The 27460-nt window shown below is 38.2% G+C and overlaps 1 protein-coding gene across 2 annotated transcripts; it reads right to left on the reverse strand.

The window, feature by feature from the left end:
• Positions 1–1526: 1526 nt before the first annotated feature.
• On the reverse strand, positions 1527–27458 carry SLC30A7 (solute carrier family 30 member 7). 2 transcript variants are annotated; one of them, XM_056497851.1, is made up of 11 exons: positions 27275–27458; positions 27009–27110; positions 22846–22959; positions 21337–21424; positions 19583–19709; positions 18521–18670; positions 16937–16987; positions 14967–15102; positions 7392–7482; positions 6336–6485; positions 1527–5531 (listed from the first exon to the last, which is right to left on the reverse strand). In XM_056497851.1, exons 1-11 carry the CDS (start codon positions 27352–27354, stop codon positions 5484–5486), a joined length of 1137 nt encoding a protein of 378 aa, XP_056353826.1. In that variant the 5' UTR covers positions 27355–27458; the 3' UTR covers positions 1527–5483. The 2 variants fall into 2 exon arrangements, with proteins under 2 accessions (XP_056353826.1, XP_056353827.1); XM_056497852.1 differs by lacking the exon at positions 27275–27458 and adding an exon at positions 24678–24916 and having other exon boundaries at positions 27009–27030.
• Between the last annotated feature and the right edge of the window lie 2 nt (positions 27459–27460).

Raw genomic sequence — 27460 nt, forward strand, 5'->3', positions numbered from 1 at the left:
GCAGGAACATGGGCCTGCTTTTACCCAAGGCTGCAAACTGCATCTGCTGCTATCAGCTTTTACCCTGCAGACACCTCCACAAGCTTCTAAATCTTTGATTCAGGTCATTGGTATCCACACCAGTCTTGGGCTTCTGACTAGGATAAGAGTACCAGGTATCTGTGTGGCATCACTTGCTGTAGTGCATTAACCAAACCTACTGCATACATTGCAAGTGCATTAAATGTTAAATTTTGCCTCTCAGCTTTGCAGAAACTCAGGAGTTCTTTTACCAAGAGAAAACATTAGTGTGCAAAACCTGTTAGGTCTATGTCCATCTTTGCCTTGAGAGAGCAAATACAGACTGTGAGAATGTTCTAAACCAGAGAAAACCAAGAACTTTCTCTTTGGACAGCTGGTGAAGAGGGAAAGAAGCTGCACAAAATTTCTTAGTTCAGAAGATTGCAACTTAAACTAGAATTGGATTTCTTCATATGTTATTGCAGAAATTTAGGCATTTTAGCATTTATGAACGGCTAGACTCAACTGCAGCAACCACAATTAACCTCAGGCCAAGTCTCAGCAAACAGACTGCAAGAATTCTTTTTAAAAATCAGCTTGTAGATGATGGTTGTTGCTGTTTCAACTGTTCTTCACAGTATGATGAAGACAAAGCAGACCTGTATGCATATTTTTTTAAAACTGAAGATTTATTGGAAAGAAAAAAATTGATCCCATAGCTTTTCAGCAATATAGGATATTTAACATTTTATATAGATTGTATTCAAGTAGAAAAGATTACATTAAAAATTTCTTAATATTGCACTTGGGACAAGCCGTGGCTAAGCTACTAACATTAGCATTCCAGAACAAAATCATACATAGTCTTCAGAATTTTAGTGAGCTGCCTTGTGTTACCTGCCAGATTTCTTCACAGGTACTTTGACACACTTTGTTATTGAACTGAAGCTCACTGCTAAAAGTAATTCCTGTAATTTAAAGGTAAAGGCAAGCTATATGCTGTATGCTACCAGGAATGATTTTGGCAATTGCTTCATTCACATTATTTCACACTTCAGCCAAGATACTGTAGCGATTCACTTAACTCTTGTACAAGATCCCAGCATACATGTGAGAGGCTCCAATGCACATGGGAAGTGAAATACCCAGCTCTTTTTACACATTATTTCCGCCAAATTACCACATAGGCAAGAACCTTTTGTGGCTCACTGAAACAGACAAGTAGGTTGAGCAGTATTTGCACACAGCAAGACTCAAGTCTTTGCATGCCAGGCACAGCATGGCTGGCATTGCTTCACATTATAGCAGTGTCTGGCCAAGGAAGTCCCCACAGGGATGGGCATTGCAACAAAGCCTGAACAGGGGACAAATCCAAAGGGAACCCCAGCAAGCTGCAGTTAGGGATTTTCACAGAAGTGTAAAGGAGGAATTAACTACAGAGTCAGTACTGAGGATCAGAGAGATTATTAAAAAGAAATAAATCCTGCTTAAAGGGGCAGGATAATCAAGAATCAGCAATCGGCTGCTTGAGAAAACAGGACAGAGTTCAATTATTAACTAAAATTGTTGCTCTGAACTGGTATTTAAAGACTTCATGTCATGAAGAAAGATACGAGTTTGCATTTTATAAAAGCATGCAACTGAAATCTGCACTGTAAAGAAAAGTCATGGACTTTACAGTTTGTTTGCACACTATGTGCAAAAGATGGGAAACTGCAGTTCAGTAGCACATTCTTTCCTCTTGTATCTTGTTTACATTCCTAAACAGATTCATTATAATAGTTAAAAAGAGAAACCATTAATTTTCCTTCACCTTTAAACCCAGCTTTACTTCTTAAAAAAAGTAAATTAAGAATGTTAAGTCACTAAGGTCCATTTTATTAGTAGTAGCAGCTTCAATTTTTGTGTCAAAATAGTGTCAGCAGCTTTTACTAATGATGCAACTAAACTTTTGCTTTAGTAGGCATTATTACATAAAAAGCAGAGTAGTTTATTTACTTTTCATCTTAGTTTAGCAACTCACAGGAGTAAGCCAGCTCTCTGTAGGGGCCCTTCTGATGAAAGGAGTCAGTCTATCCAGAGCTGTACACTTACCAGATTAGCTATAAAGGACCAGTCCTTACTGTGCATATTCATAAGAGGAGTTTTCTTCCACTGTTATTTAGCACAAAAAACACTGAGGTGTTTCAATGCAGACACTGTAACATTTGTTTTATCTTCTTATTTTGCTGTAGGTGTGGTAAAAATTATGCAGTTTGCAGGCTTAGTCTTTGGAACAATAGGGTTTTAAGTTACTGGTTTCAGTCACAGAAAAAAATAACCCACTAAGACAGACCAGTAACCCCACAGTAAATATCAGCTACAAGAAAACATGAGAAAACCACACTTTGAAAACCTGATTCAAAATTCAGAAGTGGATACCAAGAAGCTGAGTTTTAGCACATGATCTGCAGACATTCACCCCTCTACGGATGTCAGTCATTCACACAAGCCTTTGTTTAAATCATGCCTTGCATCTCCAATAAAGTGTCAATAGCAAAGTGTTATATAAGCAGCCAGTGTTAAGGAATTGGCAAAACACAAATAATGGTGCTTTGGCTCTTAGGATAAGGAAAGCTGCACTTTTGCTTTCAACTGCATGGTTTGCACTCTGCTAAAACCTGAGCAAGCATCTCCTTAGGAGGTGGAAAAAAAAAATCATATGTCCCTTGTTTACTAACATACTACACATGACTGCAGTTACTGGCTGAACATGTCATACACTGTGTTTGCAGAATTTTGTGATGCTTAGCCTTAGTGCTTATCCTTAGAAAGCCTAAAAAGATTAAAGTCTGTTTTGAATTTGACTTCCCTACACTATCCCCAATTATGTTTGAAAAACAAATGATACATTTCTTACTAAAAAAGTTTAAACATAATGAAGTGCTATCTTGCATGACGAGAAAACTCAGACTTGTATATCCGCTTTCAACAATCAGCTAAATCATAAAAAAAAAAAAAAATCAAAAGTTATTAAAATCATTGTGTCATTTTAACATGCTTATAGGCTTTTTCACTCCATTTCCCATATTAAAAATTTGGTAGATGTACATTTAAAAGAACACCATCACCACTATCAAACAGCCACTGCCAGGTTCTCACTTGGGAACATAGTAGCAGTTGTCTTTTCATTAAGAAACTAAAATAGTGTACACAATTGCAATGAATCTGTCTGGTGCTTGCCTTTAAAGTGATATCAGTTGATCTTCTCTAGCTTCAAATAACAATAATAGTAACTATTAAAAAATGAGGAAGTCCTGCTAGCAGCCAGCAAGCAGAGTCTATATGCACCACACTACAAAACTATATCTCCACCCTATAATCACAACCAGATTTTCATCACTTTGTCTGTGAACGTACATGCACATGGTATCAAACTGCAGTGCTCAGATCTGCTCAGCAGATTCCTGCACCCCACCCTATGCTGTGTAATTCCATCTTTCAGTCAGGGACTCTGGGCCTGGCACAGCATCTGCCAGGTGGCACAGGGAGTGAAGCCTGACAGAGTGCCAGGAGGAGGCCAGCAAAGAGAGACGTGGAGCATGCAGCCTGCTGGGAGGGCACCCTGTGCCTGCATCCCCAGGGAAAGCAAACAGGATCAGAAATGGCAAAGGAAGAATCTGAAGACTGGAAGAGACAGCAAAGATTAAAACCAGTATTATAGATGGCTTTGTACTGCCATTTTTTTGCACCTAGTTTCCAGTTCCAAGCACAAGAGTACACCCCCAAGATTTGGACAAAATCAATACCCATGTTTCAATATCTCAATTGGAAAATTCAGAAACCACCATCAAAATTGGCAAGTGTTGTGTTTTCACAAAAAGAAATCAGGTGCTATATTGGAACAACAGAATCAATGCAAGAAACTCTTCGTATTTGTGATGGATTCAACAATATCAATGGCAAACAAACCATTTCTGCAAATCAATCTTCAGTAATTTCATAGTGCCTAGCACTTACTACACAGACATTGTCAGCTTCTCAGGGCCTTGATTTTGTATTATCTCTGACACATATCAAAATTAACACAAAATCCATACCAATCAGTGGCAGCTATGATTTCTCAAGAAAATGCCTGAAAATGTCTTGCTTTTTACTTCACCATGTTCTTTTTGTAAAATGTCCTCTCAAAAAGTCCTCCATTATTAGGTGAACTACTACAGCACAGTGGAACTATCATCTGTAATACCAAACATAGCAAATTGCTTTTGAAAGTGACACTCAGATATGCTAGAAAACATATGACAGAAGAATGTTCCTGGAAAAAAAACAACAGTCTAACAACCCTGACTGCACCTAGAACTTTGTCCCCTATGAACACATACATGGCTACAGTAAAATAGTCAAAGATGTAAGATTTGTCAGCCTGGGAAAGTGTAAGCTAAAACAGCATGAAAAGCAGTTATTATTTCCATTTTGGGTATAACTGCCAGAAACAACTATTTTCAACATTTTGAAAGGCAAAATTTGAACTTGATTGCTTTAATAAAAATTATAACAACCTATTAAAATCCAGGAGACTTAAGCTTTCACAATTTCAGGATTTAGTTTTTCCACCATATAATTTGGAAAACAAACTTCAAGCATTGCTTCTATCACCAGCATCTTCCTTCAACTGCCCTTTGTTTAAGTGACTCAACTGAAGCAGCATCATGTAATGTCTCATTATTCTCAACAGTATGAAGAGACTCATTGGAATTAAATCTAGTATTTGGACTAAAATAATTTTCACAAGACACGTGCAACAAAATACCCAGCTTGTCTCAGAAGCAAGTCTCTTCACAACAGCTTTGTCTTTTACATTTAGAATTTTTCTGTCTGGTAAGATGCAAATATAATGGAAGTCTAACATCTACAGTTATGTAAGTACACACCCCCTCCCCCCCCATACATCACTAGTAAATAATCAGACTGCATACAAGATTATTTGTAAAAGTAATAAAACCCTTTGATGCTCCATATTTATGCTGGCGAATAGATCTCCTGATATAAAAGGCACTTTGAAAACCCAATATGGTTTGGTTCATTAAGTTTGCAAAGTACAAACAATTGTACAAACATACAATTATATTGAAGCATGTCAGCCATTGTGACATTGTCTACAAAACAAGTTTCCAATTGCCAATAACACTGGTTTTATGCGAATGAGCAGTGGTTTCAGCAGCTTTACTGAAGACATGACAGGGTTTCCAGTACCACAACCTTATTAAGTAAAAAAACCCTCAAAAACTTACAAGTTTAGGGGCCCCAAAAAAAACAAGACCCAAAGTCCACAACATTCATTCAATATTTACTCCTTAGAAGTGAACTCCCTCCGTAGCCCAAGGGCAGAAATCTATTCAGTCAATTCCAGATGTGGTGGAGGCAGGCTCTGTCTCAAGAAGTGTTGTTACACCAGTACAGTACTGAAAACTTTGGTCCAACAGCACCATTCCAGAAATTGACTACATGGCTGCAACATCAATCTGTATGTAAAGCTGCCTTACTCCCGCCTGTGGAAAAGGGAAGGAGGGTTAAAAACACTGTAAAGCCAAGGAAGTTTCCTGTCCTGAACATCAGCCCACATCAGTAGGTGACCTAGCAAAAAACCTCAACATCTTATTTTTCTGTCATTCATCTCCACATTTAGCACATCACTCAGAGAACACCAGATGAGTAAGGAGTTCTTCACACAGTCAAGTGCACACACATAATGATGCATTAACATTAGCTTTGGCAAATTACCTCTTCTGATTCATCCTAAATAACTGCAACATGTGAAGCTGCACAAAAGCAATTCTTACTTTCTTTTGTGCTCGTTTAACTTCCTGAAAAGCAAGCTTCTTGAAGAACTGTCAGTTTAAAATGGAGCTAAGGACAAGAGTGTAACATTGGACTTGTTCAAATCAGTTCTACATTATGAATCTATCCAGAAAGCCATCACATGTGCAAGCTGCCAATGCAGTGAAAAGCCTGAGCAGGTCCAGTCTGTGGTGAGAAACTCTGTCCTAAAAGAAGCCTCATCTGTTTTCTTAGTTCCTTGTAGGGTAATCTATATCAACTCCCTTTGATACACCTGAGACAATTACATCCGTTATTTCTATAAAGTGTCATGAAAAACTTATGCAGAGAGGTACAGTAATCCCATCTACACAACTGAGTATTTTGAAATTGTTCTAGACAGCTGGAGCAGGGAAGCCTTTCAAAACATATACCAAACTCAGAAATATTAAACCTTTCCTGATAAGAGTTAAAATGTCACATCACGTAACAAGCAATTTACAATTTGAGATGTGATTTCCACTGGTAAGACATACCTGAGTAAAAATATTGTGAGTCTGGCTTAGAATCCACCTTCCATCAGCATCAGGAGCTACTAATAACTTCAAAGTCCCTATGTAAACATCAGTACAGAGGGTCCAGAAATGTGGATCATGTAAACTGTAGACTCCTTGCAACTGCTGCACCTAAAAACAGAGGCAAATTTTAGAAAGTATATTTCAGAAAACCATAGTCTGTACTATTTTTTTGCAGAAAGTATTATAAAGCCAATGCATTCTTTTACATCTAGTTCACTGTGCATTTTGTCACCCTTTAGCAAAAATTCTTATTACTATCTCAGATATTTTAAGGAAGATGAAAACATAGGAATTTGTGTCCATGTCATGATTTTCTGTATGTGTTGTGATTTTGTATCCTGATGCATTTGCATTCTACATATATTTATTTTACTGAAATCATTTATGGAAATAGAGGTGTTCACAAGAGAAAAGTCAGTTGTTGGATTTGAGATGGCACTCAGTTAAAACTGCCCTTTTCGCAAATGTGCAAATTTTGCCATGAAACAATTTTGTGAGATTCTAACTTTAACAGAAATGTATTCATGTATCAATTACAATTTTGTGAGGGCTTAGATGTGTCCTGCCAATCCCTTTGGTTTTTCTTCTTTCCACTTTCAGCAATCCCTCCATGTGATGATTACAACTTGTAACACCCAAGGAAAGGCAGTGCTCATTCAAGTGCTTTGTATTAACTTTGCAAAGGCACTTCATGGCATTCTAACAGAAAAGTTAAGTAGGAGAACAGGTCAATTCCAGAGTAATCTTTGTACTCTTATAATACTTCCAGTGTTATGTATAAGCACAAAGTACTTTGGGGGGAATAGCTTCAGTTTTAAAACACAAAGTGAGGTGAAGCTATATGCAATTTAGGACTCCAGGAAAGTATTAAATCAACTGGTACCTCCATTTGTGTATTCCAAGGTACCTTAGACTGGCATTACTGGAAAATCCCAAAATATCCTCATACACACAGCTGAGGCTCAGTCAGTCAACAGCTTGATCAGTCAGAGCAAAAACAGCTGAAGAGCTCACCCTCTGGTAGCACTGAGGAAGGGCATTTTCCAGGGAAGGAGGAGTTCGTTGCATCAAAATCCCAATGGACTCTTTTAAAAGAGGAACAATACTAGAAAGAAAAAAGGAAATTAGCTATTATTACATTTTCAAAAGGTGCAAGGAGCAACCTAAGATTTCTTAATGCTGAGAAATTTTTCTTTAGTTCTTCCATCAAAAGATGAGAAAGTCGCCATGAAGCCCAGTACAGAAAATAAAAGGATTGACAAAACTGCTGTGGTGTCCTATCAGAGGTAAGATTATTTCTCCCCATGGTTTCCAGAGTCAACTGGTAGTCAGTCGCAAAAGATTAATGGTTTAATCACAGGATTTGAGATGAAATCTCTTGGTATCTTGAAAGTTATACAACAAAACAGCTGTATAGCTCAAAACCAACTTCAATGGCAAATCATTCACAAGCAACCATAAAAATACTCAACTGAAATTTGGTTTGCTTTTGTGTTTGGTTTAAGGCATATTTTTCTTATGAACTAAGATAATAATAGGGTTCTCATAAAACAAAATTAACGTGGCACAGTCCAGCTACAGAGTTATTTTGTCAGACAGCTTGGCATATTCTTGAAGTGAACTAAGTGTAAGGTCTCCTCCAAGCTCAAGGGTTAAACATTTGGAAGCAATTAGAGGTTCCCTCCTGGCCAAATGGTCTTGTTTAATCAGCAAGCTAAGAAGACATTTAATACCCTTTTTTTATTATTATTACTTTTTGGTTTTTAATAAAACCAGGAGACCAGTAAGCCTATACCCTGAAGCTACTACTAATAGGCTATACTCTAAGTATTCAGCATGGTGATTTTTTTTGTTTAGGAATAGTGCATCAGGCCTGGTTCAGTAAAGCATTCTAAAATTTTCACGTGGATAACATATCTATAGCCCAACAATAAAGCATAAATAGCAATTTAATTTCAAGAGCATGTAAGTCACCTGACATTCTGGACTGAAAGTGATTCTGTATTTCAGAAACTGTAAACTGCATTTCAGAGTTCAGCACTGACATCACAGCTGCAGTATATGGAGCTATGGGATTAAAAGCACACCTGAAACATTTTCAAGAAATTAACTGGACCAGTTGTTAAAGAACACTGCAGAACCTTTGTTTAAATCTCATGAAGTGATGTGGAATGCATGGCACAGACTAGCTGTGTATTTGCAGATGTGAAGAAATGACCAATCATTTTTAAAGAAGTGTTTCCATTTGAACATGGGGCAGCTCCTGCACTGCTCAGCTCACTCCCTGGCTAAGCCTTGGCCAGGGTGGGAGGGAGCGAGAGGCTGTGTGACTCTTGTCTAATGAACCCCTGGAAAAACCACCACCCTAAAATTAAAATCACCCCTTCTTGCAGTAAAAAAGGTTGTTCCAGCCAAATTCACTGCCTGGTGCCCTCCAGCACATGGCCTCACACGTTTGCACTGCCACCAAGGCATCAGTTCAGAAATAGGAAGAAGCAATTAGGGACAAGAAGAGTTGCCTAAACTAGACCTGTCACCAGGACAAACATTTAGCAATGCAATAACTGTCAATCTGTCCAAAGGAAGCTTAATTGGAGTGTCACATTCTACAGTGGATTACAGAAGTTTAGGGAAAAAAGGTTCTCTTATTAATGGACCCATCTCACTAAATAATGTCCATGTCACAAGCATTACATCAAAGGGAACTGGAGCTGCCAACACACTCCACTGATGAATTGATTTCAGTTTAACTCCCTATTTAAAATGCAGGTTTGCTTCTTAATAAAAACCTTGAAAGACCAATACACAACTTCAGGATGCAAACTGAATGCAAGTATTTTGAACACTACTTCATTCCCATAAATTTAACAAGGCCTCTCCAGCATATGCATCCAAAGGTTTCAAAAACCATACACATACAGGCTGCATATTTTTTCCCAGGGAAACAACTAAAGGAATAGAGAATTTAGTAGTTTGCTTTGTTATTGAAACATACCACTAAGAATGAGAAAAGCCATGAAAGAAAGCTAACAAAAAAGTCTGATTTGTAAAACTTACTTGCACTATTTAATAAAACTGATCTACATTATATGATGGAAGAGAAATTAATTGTAAAGTAGATTTAAAGAGACAAGAGCTATGAAACAAGAACATGTTAGAAGTCCAAAGAATAGAGGTAAATCAGGATGTGGCTCGAAACTGTTGGTGTAAGTTGAAGCATATCCCAGGTCCCACCTTCTTCCTCTATCTTAGAGTCAGTGTTCAGTGTTCTCAAAACTGAAAAGCCAAAAACAGCTGCAGTGATGTGACAGGCCCTCAGAAATGCTGTGCAGACCAAAGGCAGCCATGGATGCCCCTCTGCATCCAAAGGGATATTAACTCACATGGTATCTTACTGTAAGCCAAACTAACACAACGAGTAAGAAAATCCAGTTTTATGATGCCTGGTGTTTTCCACTGTTTCATGCATGCTACTGAAGTACAAAACCTTTAATTTAAAAACCAGAACTCCACAAAGTAAGCTCTTTTCTCAAACATTAACTAAAACCAGTATTACTTAATCACTAGGAAGCACTGGAAATATCAGTTCCACTTCATGTGACTGAAGAAAACATAAGGGAAGATGACAAAACCAAGCTGGCTGAAAATACAGGTAAGAGATTTTGACCAAGCTTTCTCCTTTTCTTTTGGTTAGTCATTAGTGAAAAAAGAAAAATTGGCTGCCTCCACAGCAACTATTACACTGGTGCTTCCCCCCTTGTTTGTTTTAATTTATAAGATTATTGAGGAAAACAAATAGTGCTGATTTCTCACCAAGTAGAAAGCTTTCTCATGCATAAGCAGTCAGTAAGCTTTGCTATTAAAGCAGACACAATTCCATTACTTTCTGATCACCAAGCCTTAAATCTAAAATATCACTCTCTTTTACATTACAATAAAATTTGAAAGAGGAACTAACCCACAGCAGGATTTGGAATAAAAACATATCCTCTACAAAAGCCAGAAAGGCAAAGGCAGCAAATGTTACAGCACATCACATCTGCACAAACACTGTTACAGAAGTGAAAGGTGTTCAAACAAATCAAAACAAACTAACTATTGACATGAATCCAATAAATCCAGAATGCCACTACTACACATGGATTGATAAAAAAATTAAGAGTGAAAGCATCAGACTCTTATTTAAGCTGCATCACATTCAGATAATACTTATGCCCATTCCAGTGCCATCCTGTTTATGCCGTTGCTTTTGTAGGCATAGCCAGCAAGACTGGCATTGTCGTGATCTTGGACTGCAAAGCTGAAAACAAGTCAGGGTAAAGAACCCTTTAGACAGACATTGCACTCAGAGCACAGCAGGAAATTCATTCAGTGCTCTCAGCACTACAGAAAAGGGGGGATATTTGTGACAGGTTTTGTGGAAGGTAAACAAACAATGCTAAGGATCAAGACCAGCTAGGGCTCTTCAAATAATATAGCTCAAAAATCTACAGACAATTTTCCAAATTCTGGGGATTTTCCCAGCCAACATCCACAGCCACAGTGTGGAGACTGCTGTTGGCCTATTTCAGAATTTTAATAAAATTTTTTTATTAGGCAACGGCAATTTTAATCAGACTGCAAGCTTTGCTCAAGACAAGGACCAGAGATTTAACATATGCTTTACTGAATTTGAATTCTTTGTTCCCATAAAAATTTAGTACCTTCATTCTCAAGCAAGGCTGGTGGGTACCATTACCCTGTAAATAAAGGTAGTGCTTCACATTTAGCAGTAATGGCTTAAAATAACACCAACAATAAACACACTAGTGTGGAGGAGTTTTGCTAAAAAATTCCTTCTGAATCTTGAATGCAGCACTTCATTTAAAAAAAGTGATTTTTTTATACTGCTATGCCCCGAACATGAAAGGCCTCAAATGTTACTGGCACATCCTCCTCCAAAGCTCTTTCATATTCTATGATGTTCCAGCAGCTCAAGATTTTATGCAAAAAATTATGTAACCCATGGAAACAACTCCACTAAATGACTAAAGTAAATTGCCTCATTTCTTTGACCACTTAATATGCAGTCTGCATGCTCGGTGCAATCTAGTATCAGATTTAGTCTACTGTGCCTTTCTAGAAACATGTGGGTCTAATAGTGGTTTAGGACAAACTTGATTTATACCAGAGTTGTGGCTTTTGCGTGGTGACTAGTTTCACATAGCTGACTGAAATACTAAAATTGCTTCAACATTTCAGAATAAGGCTTAGAATACTAAGGTTAAAAACTAACTGAGCATTTACTTTTAAATATTAAAAGCAGTTTAGAGACTTGAGAAATTTTTTAGTGATTCAAGGCATATATAATCATGTGGACAACACTTTGGAAAAAGCTTGAAGAGTGTCAGCCTAAACAACAATGAAACAGTCAAGCTTTTGTTTAAAAAAAAAAATTAAAATGCTGGTAAGACAGACTTGCCTATTTTAAGCATATCCTATTTATGCTCTACTTGCATGAGATAGCACAGAGTAATCGAAGAAAGAATCACTAGATATCAGTGGCTGCATTCAGGAAAATTCAAATCCCACACAGGATTTTCACTGTGCAGTCAGAATGTCCTGTGCTAACTCATGAGCAGCTAGGCAGAGAATGTCACCCTATAGCACCCTTAGCAAAGGATCACAGGAACAACTGTGTCAGCAGCTGACAATTTGCACTAATTAGAGATGTTGTCTACAAAAAGGCTCCAACATTTCATTTAAAAGCACTGCTTGACTTCTCGGAAGAAGCACTGCTTAACCCTTCTGCACGTGCACAAGGCAAAACAGGTTACAAAGTGGAGTCTGTACAGCTTTATACTGCACCAGTGAGTTTTTTATTCATCTTATTTTTGCGATTTCTTTGGAGAGTGTGGCCATCATTGCAGAAACCTGGACAGAGAAGACCCACTAACAGGAGCAGGCAAGGCTCAAATAAACCAGAGAGAACTGCCCAACACTAAAGCAAGCAAACACTCAATATAAAATGAATGAACAATTCTCACATAGCCACAAGCAATCCTGGATAAGAGCAATGATTTTCCTCTGCAGTCTCATGCAATAGTTTTGTTATTCTACTGGTTTACCAGACATAGTTCCATAAAAGGCAATAAGGATTTCTGTTCTGCCTTTATTTCTTCTTTGTATACAAAAGTATCACAGGAAGAATATAGATTAAAAAAGGAAAACAAAACCCCAAACAAAATCAAACTAAAACAAACTAAAAAGCCCCACAACAAAACACTCTAACAAAACAACAGAGAAACAGAAGTCCTGGATCTAACCTACCCCCTACTCATATACTGCAGACTCTGTAGGTCAAACTCAGACCTTTAATCAATAACTTGGATTTAACAGTAAAAGGGACACAAACAAAACTGACAAATATTCATTTGAAACAGAAGGTAATTATTTAATCTGAAGCCAAATTTACCCTAAAAATTATTTATCAACATTTCAAATTTGACAGAAATTGACAGCTACTTCTAGAAATTAAACATCCCAGTCCTTCCCACCTCAAACCAACAAGAATCACATGAGCAGACAATTAAAAAAACCCAAACAAACCCCAAAACCCTAATGTCCCCCCTGCACCCTGAACTAGACACAGCTCTTGCCATTGTAAACTCTTGCCAGTTTACAGTATTTTTGCAATGTTATTCCCCTCAAATTTTAAATTTCACAAAACTTCAGTATGTTTTTTTTTCTCTAGGTTAGATTTAGATGACTTTAAAAGATTAAGTACAAAACTAGTATATATCTAACAACCATCACCTGGGCTCCCATATTCCTGCTACAGAAGACCATCTTATGGGAGAATCTGCAAACCCTTTTGCACTAATTCTTAAAGGACACCTCAAACACAGCATATTGAAGAACAAGGCAAAATAAGCAGTGGTTTTATATCCAGAAGTGTAAATGAAGATTACTAAAGTCAAGCACCACAAAAATGAACTCAAGTTCTCAACAGCCATCTGAAACTGCCAGTGATCTTATTTATGATCTTAACGTGCATTTCAAGCAAAACCATCAATAGGCCATTCTGTTGGACTGCTTAGAAAACAAACAAAATATCAACACGAAACCACCCAACCCTGCAATTAGTGTTTGCTTCATTGATGTGCCAGGATGTGTCAGTTGGCAAGAAATGCAGGCTTGCTTCTATCAACTATGATGCAGCTGACTGCACTGATAGCAGAATTATTCTCCTGATTTTTTATAGCACTGTGGACAACAAAGTAACATTACAGGCATCAGATCAAAAGACACATCAAATAGTGAACTTCTCCAGTATTTTCAGCAAAGAACATGGGTCTCAAATGTTCCTTCTATCTAGAAAACCTATAAACAACATTATTATGACACCTCAATTATATTATGGAATTCAGTGTTATTTCAACTGTATGAATGGAAGAAAAAAAAGAATTGTCATTCGTGTGGTATTTCTGCTGTACATAAAGCTGGACCCTTAAAATACAAAGTGTATGGAAACCTGTGTTCTACTCAGCTACTACCTCTACCTCAGCAAGTTTCTTCCCCCTTGGAAACTTGCACATTTTCTTTCCCATTTTCTGAGATTTCAGTACTAGAAGTAGTTTGTAATAATTTGTCCTTTTTTGAAATTACAGAATGTTGAATCAAGATCTCCAGAGTTTATATTAGAGTGGTGATTTAATAGTGAATTCTAGCACAGCCATTTCTGTGGGCGTTGTGTCTGAAGCCTGCTGCCCTACTTTGACTAACAGGGAGATTCACATCAATAATCCTGTGAATGCTGCCATGCACAAGCCATAAACATGCCATACATGGTATCAGCAGAAGTAGCTGCAGTTCATCAGATGACACTCACCCCTGCTGAACAGACAAAGGTGTTCAGTCATTAGGTTGTAACTGGAGTTGTGGCACACTGCCCTATGGCACCATTGAAACAGCTGCCAAAAAAGCCTCATAACATCACTGAATGAAATATTTGCTTGACCAGTCTAATCCAAATAGCTTCACATTCACAGTGATCTTGGTAAGGAACAAGTGTGAAATCCAGAAGTAGGTGAAGCATTTTCATCAGATCTTAAAAGGAATAAGGATGTCTCAGAGGCAAATACAAAGGAAAAGAGAGTTCTTTTTGAGATAAGAAAACAAAATTAAAATCTAGCAGCCTTGATTTGTCAAGGACAAGGGCACATCCTGTGCCAGCAGTCTCAACTCTGCTGCCCTGAAACCATTCTGCTCCATTTACTAGAGTACATTGGTTTATATAAGCATGTACTAAATACAGAGATGAAGCATTCTACAGTTTGAACCTGAAAGACATTTTTGTAGTATTATGCAAAGAAGGACAAAATATGCAGATTTAAGAGCAAAACTTGTAGCTGTAGAAAAAGGAAAGAGACAGGTCATGTAAGAGCTCACCAGAATGGCTGGACAGAACAGAGGTAACACACCACTCTTGGAAGAAAAGCAAATATTTTAAGTCATTAGCATAACAAACTCCCCTTTTTCTTCTGAGCTGCAATTTCTGCTGTAACTAGTATCAAAATCCTACCAAATACCAGTGATAGCAACACTTACCTTACACCTATAAGTAGTGCTATCAGCATTGAACAAATAGGATCTGCTATCATTAGACCATAGTTCTGCATCAGTATAGCAGATATGATTACACCAATACTTCCCAGCGTGTCTGCCACAATGTGCAGAAATACACCTGAAAGAGACCAAGTGATACCATTACAAGTTGCTGTTCTTAAAGCTAATGGAGCATTTCAGAGATGTTTTACAAAAAAGAGTTTTAAGAACTAGATAATATGATCTATACTTTCTAAATTTGTGGTCAGTTTTGGGTCAAACACACAAAGATTTTAATGCATTCATAGAATATGGGCCATTTGAAGAATCTCTATTCTGTTACACACTTAACAGTAATGAGTATTTCATAGTAAGGCTATTAACTTCAACAGTGATTAACAGCTGCAGTTCTGTGTAACATGGACAGATTGTTAACAGGAACAGTTCTGTAAAGCTTTGACACGTGCTAATGTATAATTGACAACACCCTCTAGAAGTTATTTGGCAAAGAAATCCAAGACAAATAGTTTTGAGAATTAAACAATACTGCAGACATGAAAAGCCTTACTCTTATTCTGAAGAACAACAACTCTTATTCTGAAGAATAACACTACCTTCAAGTACAAAGAAACACATATACTTTGCAGCTAGTCAAAGTTTAGCCTTTGGAGCTCTCTGCTGGCAGTGACTGGAAGTCACTCAGAAACAGCTTTTTGAACGCAATTCTCCAGACAGGTGAAAACCTCCTCTTGTAAAAACAACACTATAAACCAGCTCTTTGTGGATTTCTCCAAGTCTGCATTTGTACTGGGTCAGATCTGGGTTTCTCCACAGCAGCCTGCATCAAGGCCTTCTGTTTCTCATGACCCCACAGCAGGAAGGCAAGTTGGGCAAGATGCTGGGAGGGCACACAGCCAGGCCAGCTGATCCAAACAGACTAGAGGGACATTGCATCCAACATCATGCTCCCCAATAAAACTACAGTGTTGACTTTCCCAAATAGCTGCTGCTCAGACTTCCCTAGGCATTGATCTGTTGGTGGGATGTGATTGCTTTTGAGTGATTGTCTTGACAATTACTATCTTCACACTACTTGGTGGGGTTTTTCCCTTAGTGTTGAAAAATTAAAATAAAATCAGGTCTTTTTAATATGCTTCAATTAAAATGAGTCTTTCACAAGAAGACTGACTTTCAAATATCTTCAACTGAAGTACTGAGTATACATGTACACAATACAGTGTACTGTAAATTCTGGAAGTAACTTGTAAATGTTCCTTCTCAAGGACTACAAACAAGCCAAAAAACATCCAATAAGAGAAAATCCTATGTACATTTGGGTATGCCAAATAATTACTACCTCCTACATCTCATAATTGTCCCCCTTTAACTTCTGAACATTTAAAAAAAAAGCAAAAAAACCCAAACAAAGAGCCAACTAAAGCTCAAAATCAATATCTAAACTATCTATAACTAATGCCCAGGAGATCAGGGACTACAATACTACTTCAAGAAATTTAGATGCATTACCATCTTCTCTAAACCAACTCTAAGAACTTGATGAAATTCAAGTTTTAAGCTCAGGTACTCTTTAACAATTATATCAATCTGCATCTTTGTGTTACAGAATATATATTGCAATTAGGCTCCTTAGTTTCCTGCTTTTAACCACTCTTTCCTAGTTTTTCATAGATTTTTCAACATCAATAACAGAAGCTGAATCCCAGCTTTTGGGATGTCTCTTTTAAACTGTGTGTACACTTCATTACATTTAGACTTCTGTGAATGCCTCAACACCTAGTCATGGCACAGGATACAGCAGAGCTGTTTACAGGGGGAATGGAACTTCATTTAAAAGCTCCATTAAGAAAAATGTGGCATTTATCCAGAGAAATCCTCTAAAACAGAGGTATGACAGACCCAGACAGGCAGACTGTGATAAAACCAATAATCCATCATACTTATTCTCAGCGTACCTTGTAAAATTTGTTTGCTGGATCCAGGCATTACTTCAAGGGAATGGTCATCTGTGAAGGCAATAATTGACATATTAACCTAGACAAAGGCTCTCTAGTGGTCCTTCTGCTACACTCTTCCTTTCAGAAATGTCTTAGACAGACAGGCTGCTCACAATGACCAGCTTTTATTCAAGCTATTGTTTTTTAATACAGCAATTAAGTTAAAAGTCTTAAAGTGCATTTTTTAAAATATAACATTGCTTTACACAATAGATTTCTACATAGGTATATACAGAAATAAATTATCTACATTTGTTCTTAATTAAAACAGAGAGGTAAGACCTTTCTAGTATATAGCAAAATGAGACCCCTTAAGAATCCAAGCCATGAACACAAGCCACAAGAGTAGGTTCAAATAAATTTGCTAACCAGAAATATTTCATTTAAGCAAGCATGTATACCTAATGTAAAAAAAAAACAATAAGACTTGGAGAAGGAACAAGTAAGTAAAAAAACCTCATCGAAGCAGATTAATGCCTCTGTAGCATTAATCTGAAAGATGTTTTAAGAAAAACTTCTTAAAGGACAGTAAAAGGCTTCTAGTGAAGATATACAATAATTTACATAACAGCTGATTTGAATATCAAACTGCACAAGACAGCTACATTCACATGTCTATAAGGGTGGGCCATGAGGAAGGCAAGGAAGAGGCAGACACAGGGAGCTCCTGTTTTCCAAGCAAATTCCAGGAGAACTACTGGGAAACAAACACCAATCTTCTAAGAATAGCAAGGAAGGGAGAAGTAAATATTTTTATACTCTTTGTCACCTCCTGTCTTCCAGCTCCCACGCTATTCCCTGCTCTGAATGTGCACATCAGATCTCAGTTTATGGCTTAGGCAGGAAGGACTGACAGACCTGCATTACCACAAGGCTTTCATTGGCATTGTTTCAAATAGGTGGTACCTACACAGCCTCTTCACCCACAGGGAAGGTTGCTGTTTTTACATTTTACACAAATGTTTCTTCTCAGATTGTTTGCCTTCATAGAAAAGATCTTGGCATAGCTAACATAGCAAGTATCTTTTCCACCTTAAAACAGATTACAACTACACAAAATGGGGAAAGTCTTATCTGAGATCACAAACCAGGTACAACTAACAATCCATAAGTACCCAAAGTTTACTGGTTCATTTTTTCTAATATCTTGAGCTATAAAATTATACAGAAAAAATGCAGAACAATAGAAAAATGGCTCAACTTTGTCACTTGATTTTAATGAAAAAACTGAAACAGGACACTTGATAACTAATTTCACTATATTGTAATACAGCTGTTTCATCTTTGGCAACATACATTACAGTGCACACTCAAAAACCAGAGGTAAAGCAAAATCTTTAAAAACTAACTTTGAAATTACTGCAAGTGGAACACAAAATGAGTCACAAAACATAGTGGTGGCAGAGCATATCAGACATTTAATGAAGCTACTTCCATGTATGATCACAAGAAGCTGACAACACCCTTTTTATTTTTCAGTAAGTTATTAATTGAAGATTCAGATTGAGACAGGATGATCTATGATATGAACCCAGTACTTACCATGACAATAATCCTGACCATGAGAGTGTCCATGGCCATGACCATGAGTGTGTCCATGGGCATGTTTATGTTCATGGCTGTGTCCATGATCTCCATGACTGTGCCCATGGCTGAGACCACCATTGAATAGAGAATGGCTGTGCTCATGCCCTATAAACAAATATCACCATCAGAGAGAACTTATGAATACATAAATGATGAATAAAAGTATATTTACATTTGTTTCTCAGCTACTCAAAACATATTCATCTTTGAGGTCATCTTAAGGTATATATAATAAGAAACTTAACACAAGGTGTTTCTCATCTGCAGCTCTACTGAGCAGACATATTTTATATATATAAAAATATACCAGGTTTTAAAAATCAAGTGTTTTATACATTCCCACTTCTGAGACTTGTTGTGCTGGACTTCTAGTAGAATTTGAAAAATATATACCTCATTAGATATAAGCACTTTAAAAACAGCTGTTTTAAGAAAGCAGAAATTGACTATCATTTGAAGATTAAAAATTGCTGCCTAGAGACCAAAAACTATGTTCTTCCACTAGTCTATGTAAATACATATGTTAAGCTCAAAGAGAGATCCACAGGCTTTGCAGAAAAAAAAACCTCAGAGTGTTTACCATGTGTATTTAGGCAAATAAATTCTGCATTTCAATTCAAAAGACACTAAGCTGAGAAGCATCTGAAGCAGAATCATCTCATTCTTAAAATTTGTTTCAAATACTGTTTCTAAATTTTCCAGCCAGAACCTTGCTTAAGTTTGTCCAAAAAGATGCTCTGTAAATCTCTTTCAATAAGGTGTAGGAGAGCACATGAACTCCAGAAAGCAGCTTCTGGACTAAAAGATGTTCCAGTTAATGGATATTAATATGAGGAGGACAACAATGGCATAGGAGGCTGGTAATAAGACACAGAAGTCAACATAGCAAGAGGTCACATACACATTTAGCTGGGATTGCCATTAACAAGACATCAAATGTAATACTGGGGCTCTCACTGGGGGACAGTAAGGCCCTGGAACAGGCTGCCAAGAAAGGAAACAGAAGGGAAATCCTACCAGAGCCATGTGAATGCCCGTGACCTCCATGCTGAAAAACAAATATTCCTATAAGATTTACAATGAATCCCAGTATAGAAACAGGAAGAAGTCTCTCATGATGCACATCAGGAGGCTCAAGCGCTCTCTAAAAAAGAAAAAAAAGAAACAAACCAAAAAGCAAATGTAGAGTTTTACAATCCTTTTACATCATTAAAAGGCACCACAAAACTGCTTAGATAAAGGAGCATTCTCATACATATATATAGACATAATGAAAAATTACTCAGGACTTCCAGTTTTTGGGATGATACACAGACCAATTCTCAGTGTCTGAAAATAAAGCTGTGAAAGTACAGTAGAATATTCTGAGAGTCTAGCTCAGTTTTATCATAAGATTTGGTTATGCTGTGGGATGTGCCTCAATACCATCTGAATGGTGGAACATACCAGGTTTTTTCCAGTATGTGGATTGCTTATGTCACCTATAAGACTTCTAAGAGTCTAGAATGCCATTTCTTCCTTTCTCCTAAGAAAGGTCAGGCAATGAGGGGAATAAAATAAAGACTCAGAACAAATTAAGACATTTTTTAGAAATTCTCCAATCTAGACTGATTTTTTTCAATTCTTTTTTACCCTACTTCCTCTGGATTTTTTTTCTTGGAGACATTATAGACCAAATAGAATTTGCATCTGAAGCTAAGTGTCGATAAGTGTAAATTACTACTGACAGAGGAGAAAAACATTTACCATCTCCACAAGGATGAAAGGTACAGGCAGTAAATAGCAAGACAATAAAACATTTAGCACAATAAAATTTTAAAGTAACTGAGAGAAAGAGTCACCATCACAAGCAAAGAGAATACTTAATATGGGAGCTCAGATCAGCAGGAAAATAATTATTTTTCAATATTACCCTTGACTCTGTCATGGTTTTTAATTTTTCTAGTAAGTTTTGCTCCTGTTTTTAGATTTGAAGTTTTTCCAGGCTTTTAGGCAATTTCAGCCCAGTTTTAACTGATTTCAAAGTATTTACAAGCCTATCAATGTAGAGAAATGTTCAGTGAAGAAAAAGCTCTTCTCAATTCTCCATTAATAAAAAAAAATAACTCAATGAACTAGAAGTCTAAACAAATTTATAGCATATTTCCCATCAAAAAGTAAAAGCATTAATTCAAGTTGATTAGAAATAGTTATCAGTTTTACTCTTAATCCTTGATATTGCCCTTAATGTCTAAATTTCAATCTTATTATTATTATCCTGAACCACCATGTAAAAAATTGCAAGAAAAGAGCCCTTGTAAATGTTTAAGCTATTACTACTTGCCATTTACATCAGACTTCAAGATCTGGAGAACAGTGCTCTTTAACAAGCTGGTCCAACTTCTTATGACTAACTTCTCTCCTCTGAACGACTAGTTTGGGCCTTTCTTTCTTGGCCTCATTTGTTCTTTAACAATGAGAAGTGAAGATCTTTCTAAAACATCCTTAACTGGCTGAAAAAAAGGACAGGCTCCATCTCACAGAATCTTTACACATAAACAAAATACACTATTTAAGAAGCTAGTACAGATACTGCAAAAGTTGGGTTTCTCTGTCATTAAACAGCAATTTAGGATGGCTCTATTCTCTGTTCAAATCACAGATTTTTATCAATTATTAACATAATTTGAATTTTCAATTCATAAATTTCAAAAATTTATTCCTATTAAAAACAAAAATGTTTGCCCATATTAGTTATAGAATGTAAGAGTGTAATTGATTTCATAACATACCTCAACACCTTCAGAAAAAATGAAGAATGCTGTAAAGATGAGGAATAAACCATTTACAAAACCAGCAAGAACTTCTGCTCGAACATAACTGCAAGAAACAAAAAAAGTAATAGCAGATATTACCACTTCCATTTAAATGCTGAAAATTAGAACATAAGAGACTGGAGTGTAATCTTCTAGTTCTCAAACAGTTACATTACATAGGAATTTGCTAAATGGAAGATGGCATAAAAATTACAGATGAGTATATAAAACTGACCACGTTGTACTTTGACAGAAACTACCTGATCCAGATCAGCCATTCCCTAATCTAGAGGGAAGAAATCTTTCAATATGTCAAAATCTTTCCACTTATCTCTACTCAAAGTTATAGTATAAATGTAATTTGGAAGCCACAAACTAAGATAAGCATGTGAAATCTAATCAAAGTTTTCTGGTGTTAAGTTATGTTTAATATCAAACAGACATGTATTAATTTGCTTCCCCTCTAGAAGGTGGATTTTCAGTAAAAGTTTAAGTAGAAATTAATTATTTCAAACATAAAATTTTGACAATAACAAACTACCAGGTGTAGAATAATATGTAATTTCAATGCAGCAAACATCACACTTAATAAAGTGTGGCTGTTCTCTGATAAATGGAACACTAGCTGTTTAAATGCTCAGCAGTAATTAATACAGAACGTGCTTTCACTGCAATTAGTTCATGGTGTGATTCTCTCTAAATTGATTTCTATGCACACTGGAGCTTCCACCTAAATTAAACTGTGCTTTAAGTTTCAAACTATATGATTCACACTTAAGCAAGGCAGCTAAATGCTGACAGGTCAAGAATGCTATGGGGAATGCCCACATTACAACTCATTTGCTGGTGATCAGTATTACCAATTACTAATATTGTACCCCTAGTATTGTTTTATAGGGCACAACTGCCACGTTCAGTGGAACCAAGTGCCTGTCAAATGCCAGCTGCAGCAGGTAAATCCACCAAGGGCAGTATGGAATGGCACACCTCAGCCTTGAGGATCTGTGTGAATGGCAGTCACCATTCTGAATCCTGCTGCTTCTGAGAATAATGATTTATAATCTCCAACACAGCATCACTGACACTTGGCTCCTTTCAGTTGTAACTTTCTATTCCAAAGGAGGAGTGGGACACCAGCAGTCTGGGAATCCCTGTAATGCTCCTCACTGCACTGTGAGGACAAACCCAGGATGTGGCTGTTTGTGCCATTAATACACAGCAATGCAGGGCAACTTTCTGCTCTCTAACTTGTTTCCACTAGTATGATCAGAGAGATCTTGGAAGTGATAAACCTTCTTCCAAAAGCAATGCCTTCATATTTTTATTATTTCTGTTAATTCAGCTGTTTACATAGCTCACCTTAAAAAAACCCTCACTTTCAACATAGTTTTTCCACATTCTGCAAAAAGCTTTTGTTTATAAGTGAAAAATGACTACCTAAGCATTTACTATAGTACATTAAGGTAACAGCCTGAAGTTTCTTACCCATAAGAGAAAGCATCGTTTGACCTCCATTTTGAAATAACTGAAGCTGCTAATCCCGCCAATAGAGCAGTACAGTCAAAAAACATATGAAAAGAATCTGATATTAGACCTAAACTGAAAGAGAACAGGAAGAAAGTGTTATGTTCCATGTACTACATGTTGAGTATTAAAAAACCACCCCACAGACATTAATCTTTTACACACTTGCAGAATACACTGTGTTTCTAAGCTTCAAGCATGGTTTTGCTAGCACAGGGGAAAAATCCACACTTCATCACCAACACAAATATGATGCCAAAACTGCTTTTGTCAGCTTAGAGAAAGCACTTTGGAAGAGTGCTTGGCAAAAAAGTCCTCCTAGCATATGATTTTGGTAATAGTGAAAGGTGGCAAAAAAAATCAAAATTCCTGGAGTAGGATTTACCCACTGCCACATCTCTCATCAACATAACTTCAAATCATTGCCTTAGCAGTGGCAAGGCACTGACTAGGAGATGCACAGCTCGGAGATCTAGAGGCTGAAGGAATCAGAGGCTAGAGACCACATCTTAAATGGCTTGTTTCAAAGACCAATGGACAAATGTCAGTCTTGATTGAGAAACAGTTAAAGTAAACCAGCATGCTAAAAAGTTCAAAGCAACTTCAATTAGTGCATGAGTTAGTCAGCCAGTAGAATTTTGTATCAGTTTGTAACCTATAGGTAAACTGGGGTTAACACCTCACACAAGCATTGCCAAAGTTTACCAAGTTACTCATGAACAGGTTCTGTAAATCTGCAGGGAAGTACATGCATTGAGAAAAAAAAAAAAAAAAAAAAAAAAAAAAAAAGCTTCATATTTTAGAAGACATTTGATAGAGAGGTACTGTTGAGCAATTGTTAATCAACAGTTCCAAAAGTTCCATTTTCCCAGTTCTTTGGTTATCTAAGAATAATTACATACACAACTCAGTTCTTGGAAACTGAAGCATAGGAAGCAATTACTGGTTTAACAAGTTCTAGAAGATAAACAAATATTCACCTTGAAGTCAAATACAAAGTTTCATTAGCCAAAGTTCCAACCACCTCACATTAAAAAGCCAAACCATTTCAGCCTTACAGAAAACAATTACAAGCTTAATCTTAAGTGTTTCAGATTAAACACCCAACAGTGGAAGAAGTGGGTTTGAAGGAGAGGAAAGACCAAGTGTCTTGCTCTATATATTTATGTGTGTACTTTATGAACACATACAGAGTTATTCCTAACACACAACATTAAAGGCAAAGGGATGATGGCATGGTATATTGTCCTCAGGTGCTGTAGCCACCAAAGCAGGAGAAATGAAGCTGCTCTGAACAAACTTTAAAACAAGACCCATAGGCTGAATGCCTATGAAGCAGCAAAATGGAATCTGCTATTGAATTCTTGAAGGGTTTTGGTGACATCTTCCCCCTCCCCAAAATCAGGTGATATCTTTAGGGAAACTCATTTTAAGTTTGGTTCTGAGCAGTTAGGAAGATCCAGTGAAGGAAAAAACCCACCACAAAGCATATCACACATTCAGGTAGAAGGTAATTAGTGACAGTAACCCTAAATTGTACTGATTATGAAAAGGAAGTAATAAGTACAGCTAAGCAGAGACAGCTACTACTTTCTGAGGTGTTTGGGTTTTGCTGGGAAGTTCTTCCTTGGTTTTTTTGTTTTGTTTGGTTTTTTTTTAATAGAACCTTCTGTGAAAGAGAAGTGTATAACTACTCTAACAAAATCCCATAGAAGTTCTAGAAGCAGAAATCATGCAGCAAGTTACCATGGCACTGTGCTCACACCTACAAATCTCACTAAGGCAAGACTTACCTTAAGTGCAAAACCAATATAGCTGTGCTGCTTTCAAGACCTAAGCTAACAATTCCAGGTGGCCAGAGGCACGTGGACTTATCAGCAGGGATCAGCAGACTGCATCTGCCATGCAATTCACCTCGTGGCATAACCATGCTCTGTATCATAGGTACAGCTACAAGTGATTGAGCTGCACAAATGGCAGGAAGCCTGGTAAGAGACCAATCTCATTTCATCTCAGGCTTTTTTAAAGTGACCTGTAAAGTAACAAGACCTTAGAAAAAATGGGTGCAAAGCGATTACTAACGTAATCAAGTGATCCAGTCAACAACCAGCAATACTGTGACCCACCAGCAACATGGGATGCATGCAAGAACTCCTGTAGAATCAAACACATCATTCAGAGTACAAATTAGTAGAAACCCTGTACTCAAACACACTGTGTCTAAATAAAGACACTTCCACAGCTGATTTAGTTTAACATCAAATTAAACAAATTTGCACACATAGCAAATTTCAACCTTAAACAAGCAAACAAGCTCTCAGCCAGCAAACTCGTGACCAGTGACAGAACCCGAGGAAACGGCATGAAGCTGAGTTGGAGGAGGTTTAGATTAGACATTAGGAAAAGGTTTTTCACCCAGACAGTGGCTGAGCACTGGAACAAGCTCCCCAGGGAAGTAGTCACATCACCAAGCCTGACAGAGTTCAAGAAGCGTCTGTACAACATTCCTATGTGAGTTCAGGAAAACAATCTAATTGGCAAACAGAAGCTCAGGAGAATTTCTCATATGAAGAGAAATGGAACTGTGTCTTCAAATGACAAAATGAACCCTATAGGGTTCCTTGTCTGCTTGTCTGTTTGCTCTTCCAAGGCATGACCTATCTGCTTTGACCGAAGACGTTCCTCATCATATCCTACAAGTACTTGCCAAGATACTGTTTTGTTCTAGCCCAAAATCTAGACTTAGAGATACCCAAAACTTGTGACTTGAAATAGAAACAAAAGGTTCAACTAACGGCTATGCAGTAAGTCCTAATTCTTAATCTCAAGTATGTACAAAAATAAGTGTCTTCTGAATTCCAATACGCCACATTCCTCAGTGACAAAGTTCTGTAAATGTCACTAAAGTTTCTCAGTTTAGTTATCTCATCTCATACACAGGACTGTTTAAGGTTGCACTACCAAAAAATTGTTATTTTTAAAAGACAGACATCAGAACAAAGCCACATGAACACAAAGCTTTTTATATGAGAACAGCTAAGAAAAATATTTACATCTGCTGAGTTATTAGGAAAAAAAAATTCATACTCAAATAGACTATGCATTCAGTAACAACCCTTGCACAACTGCAAAGTGAGTTAACATAAAAGCCAAAACCACACACATTCAAAATGGTCTGGGTGCTGCCAAGATAGTCTGTGCCCATGACAGAACTGCATGCTCTCTGGTGCCAATTACTGTAATCAAAGTTGAGCATTTTATAGTGTCATTTGAGAGATTCAGAACAACATGGATGCAACTGTTTCCAAATTCACATCACTGTATTCACTCAGAACTTTTAAGAGCTCCAGTAATTTTGGGTAAGGAGGACACTGCTGGATTTAAATGACATTTCTGCACCAGTCCACTCTGAACTGAACTATTAACAGAGACTGAAATATCATTATAAAACACTTCTCTGTCATTAATGAAGCATGACAGAAATACTAGCACCATTGCCTGTTCTCAACCTTTATACTGTACACCAGTACTGAAGTAATTCTGCATTTCTTCTTATATTTTGCTACCGATTTTTCAGTAGCAATTTAGTCAATTCTCTTCCATTTTTTCTGCTCTTGTGAATTTTGGTGCTATGTAAAGTAGCGCTCAGCTATACAAGGATGTGTCAAATCCTGTTTCTTCCTCGAGACAAGCATGTTTGAGACAGCGATATCCAGGTATCAACCCACGGAAAAAGCCACACTCCCCAAAAGAGGATCTCCGTGGTAAGCAGCAGCTACAGCCCCCGAGACCCGAAAATCGAGGCAGGCTTCCTCCTCAGCAAAGCACAGAGCACAACAGCAATTCCAAACAGGGTTCCTCCGAGGCGCGCCCCCCCGCCGGAGCGCCTCCGCCGCGTCGCCGGGACCCAGCGGAGGGGACGGCGGCGCCGGTCGCTGCCCACGACAGTGGTCCCGGTGGGCGGAAGCTCTGCAGCGGCCCCAAGGCTCTGCCAGCGGCCCCTCCGGACAGCGGGCCAGCAGGCCCGGCCCCGCCGGGAGGAGACGTGGCACTGGCCGGGCGGGACGCGCCGCTTCCTGCGCGCTGCAGCCGCGCTCGCCCCGCCGCGCCCCCGCCCCGCTTACCTGTTACTCCAGATGCCGTAGAGCAGCTCCACGAAGGCAAAGGAGAGGTTGAGACAGAGGAAGGAGAAGAGATTGCGGGAAGTCTTGTCCGCCAGGATAGACCTGTGCACGGAGCACACCGCGGGTCACCGGCCGGCACAGCGCCGGGAGACCGGAGCCGCTCGCCGGGCGGCCCGGACGCCTCGGCACCAGCCGGCACAGCCCCTCCGCGGGGGCTCGGCCGTGGCACCGGCAGCTCCCGGCCTGGCCAGCGCTGGGCCACTCACCTGAACCAGCCCGACACCTTCCTGAGCAGGTTGAGCCTGGGCGGCTTGTACTCATCGTCTTTAATGGAGAGGGGCAGCATCTTTCCGGCGGCGGGGCCGCGGCGCGCCGGGCCGGCAGGACGGGCAAGCGGGGCGGGAGCGCTGCCCGGCCGGCCCACACGCCGCTTCCGGCCGCCACCGCGCCTG

Source organism: Oenanthe melanoleuca, chromosome 8, assembly GCF_029582105.1.
Source record: "Oenanthe melanoleuca isolate GR-GAL-2019-014 chromosome 8, OMel1.0, whole genome shotgun sequence".
Lineage (NCBI taxonomy): Eukaryota > Metazoa > Chordata > Aves > Passeriformes > Muscicapidae > Oenanthe > Oenanthe melanoleuca.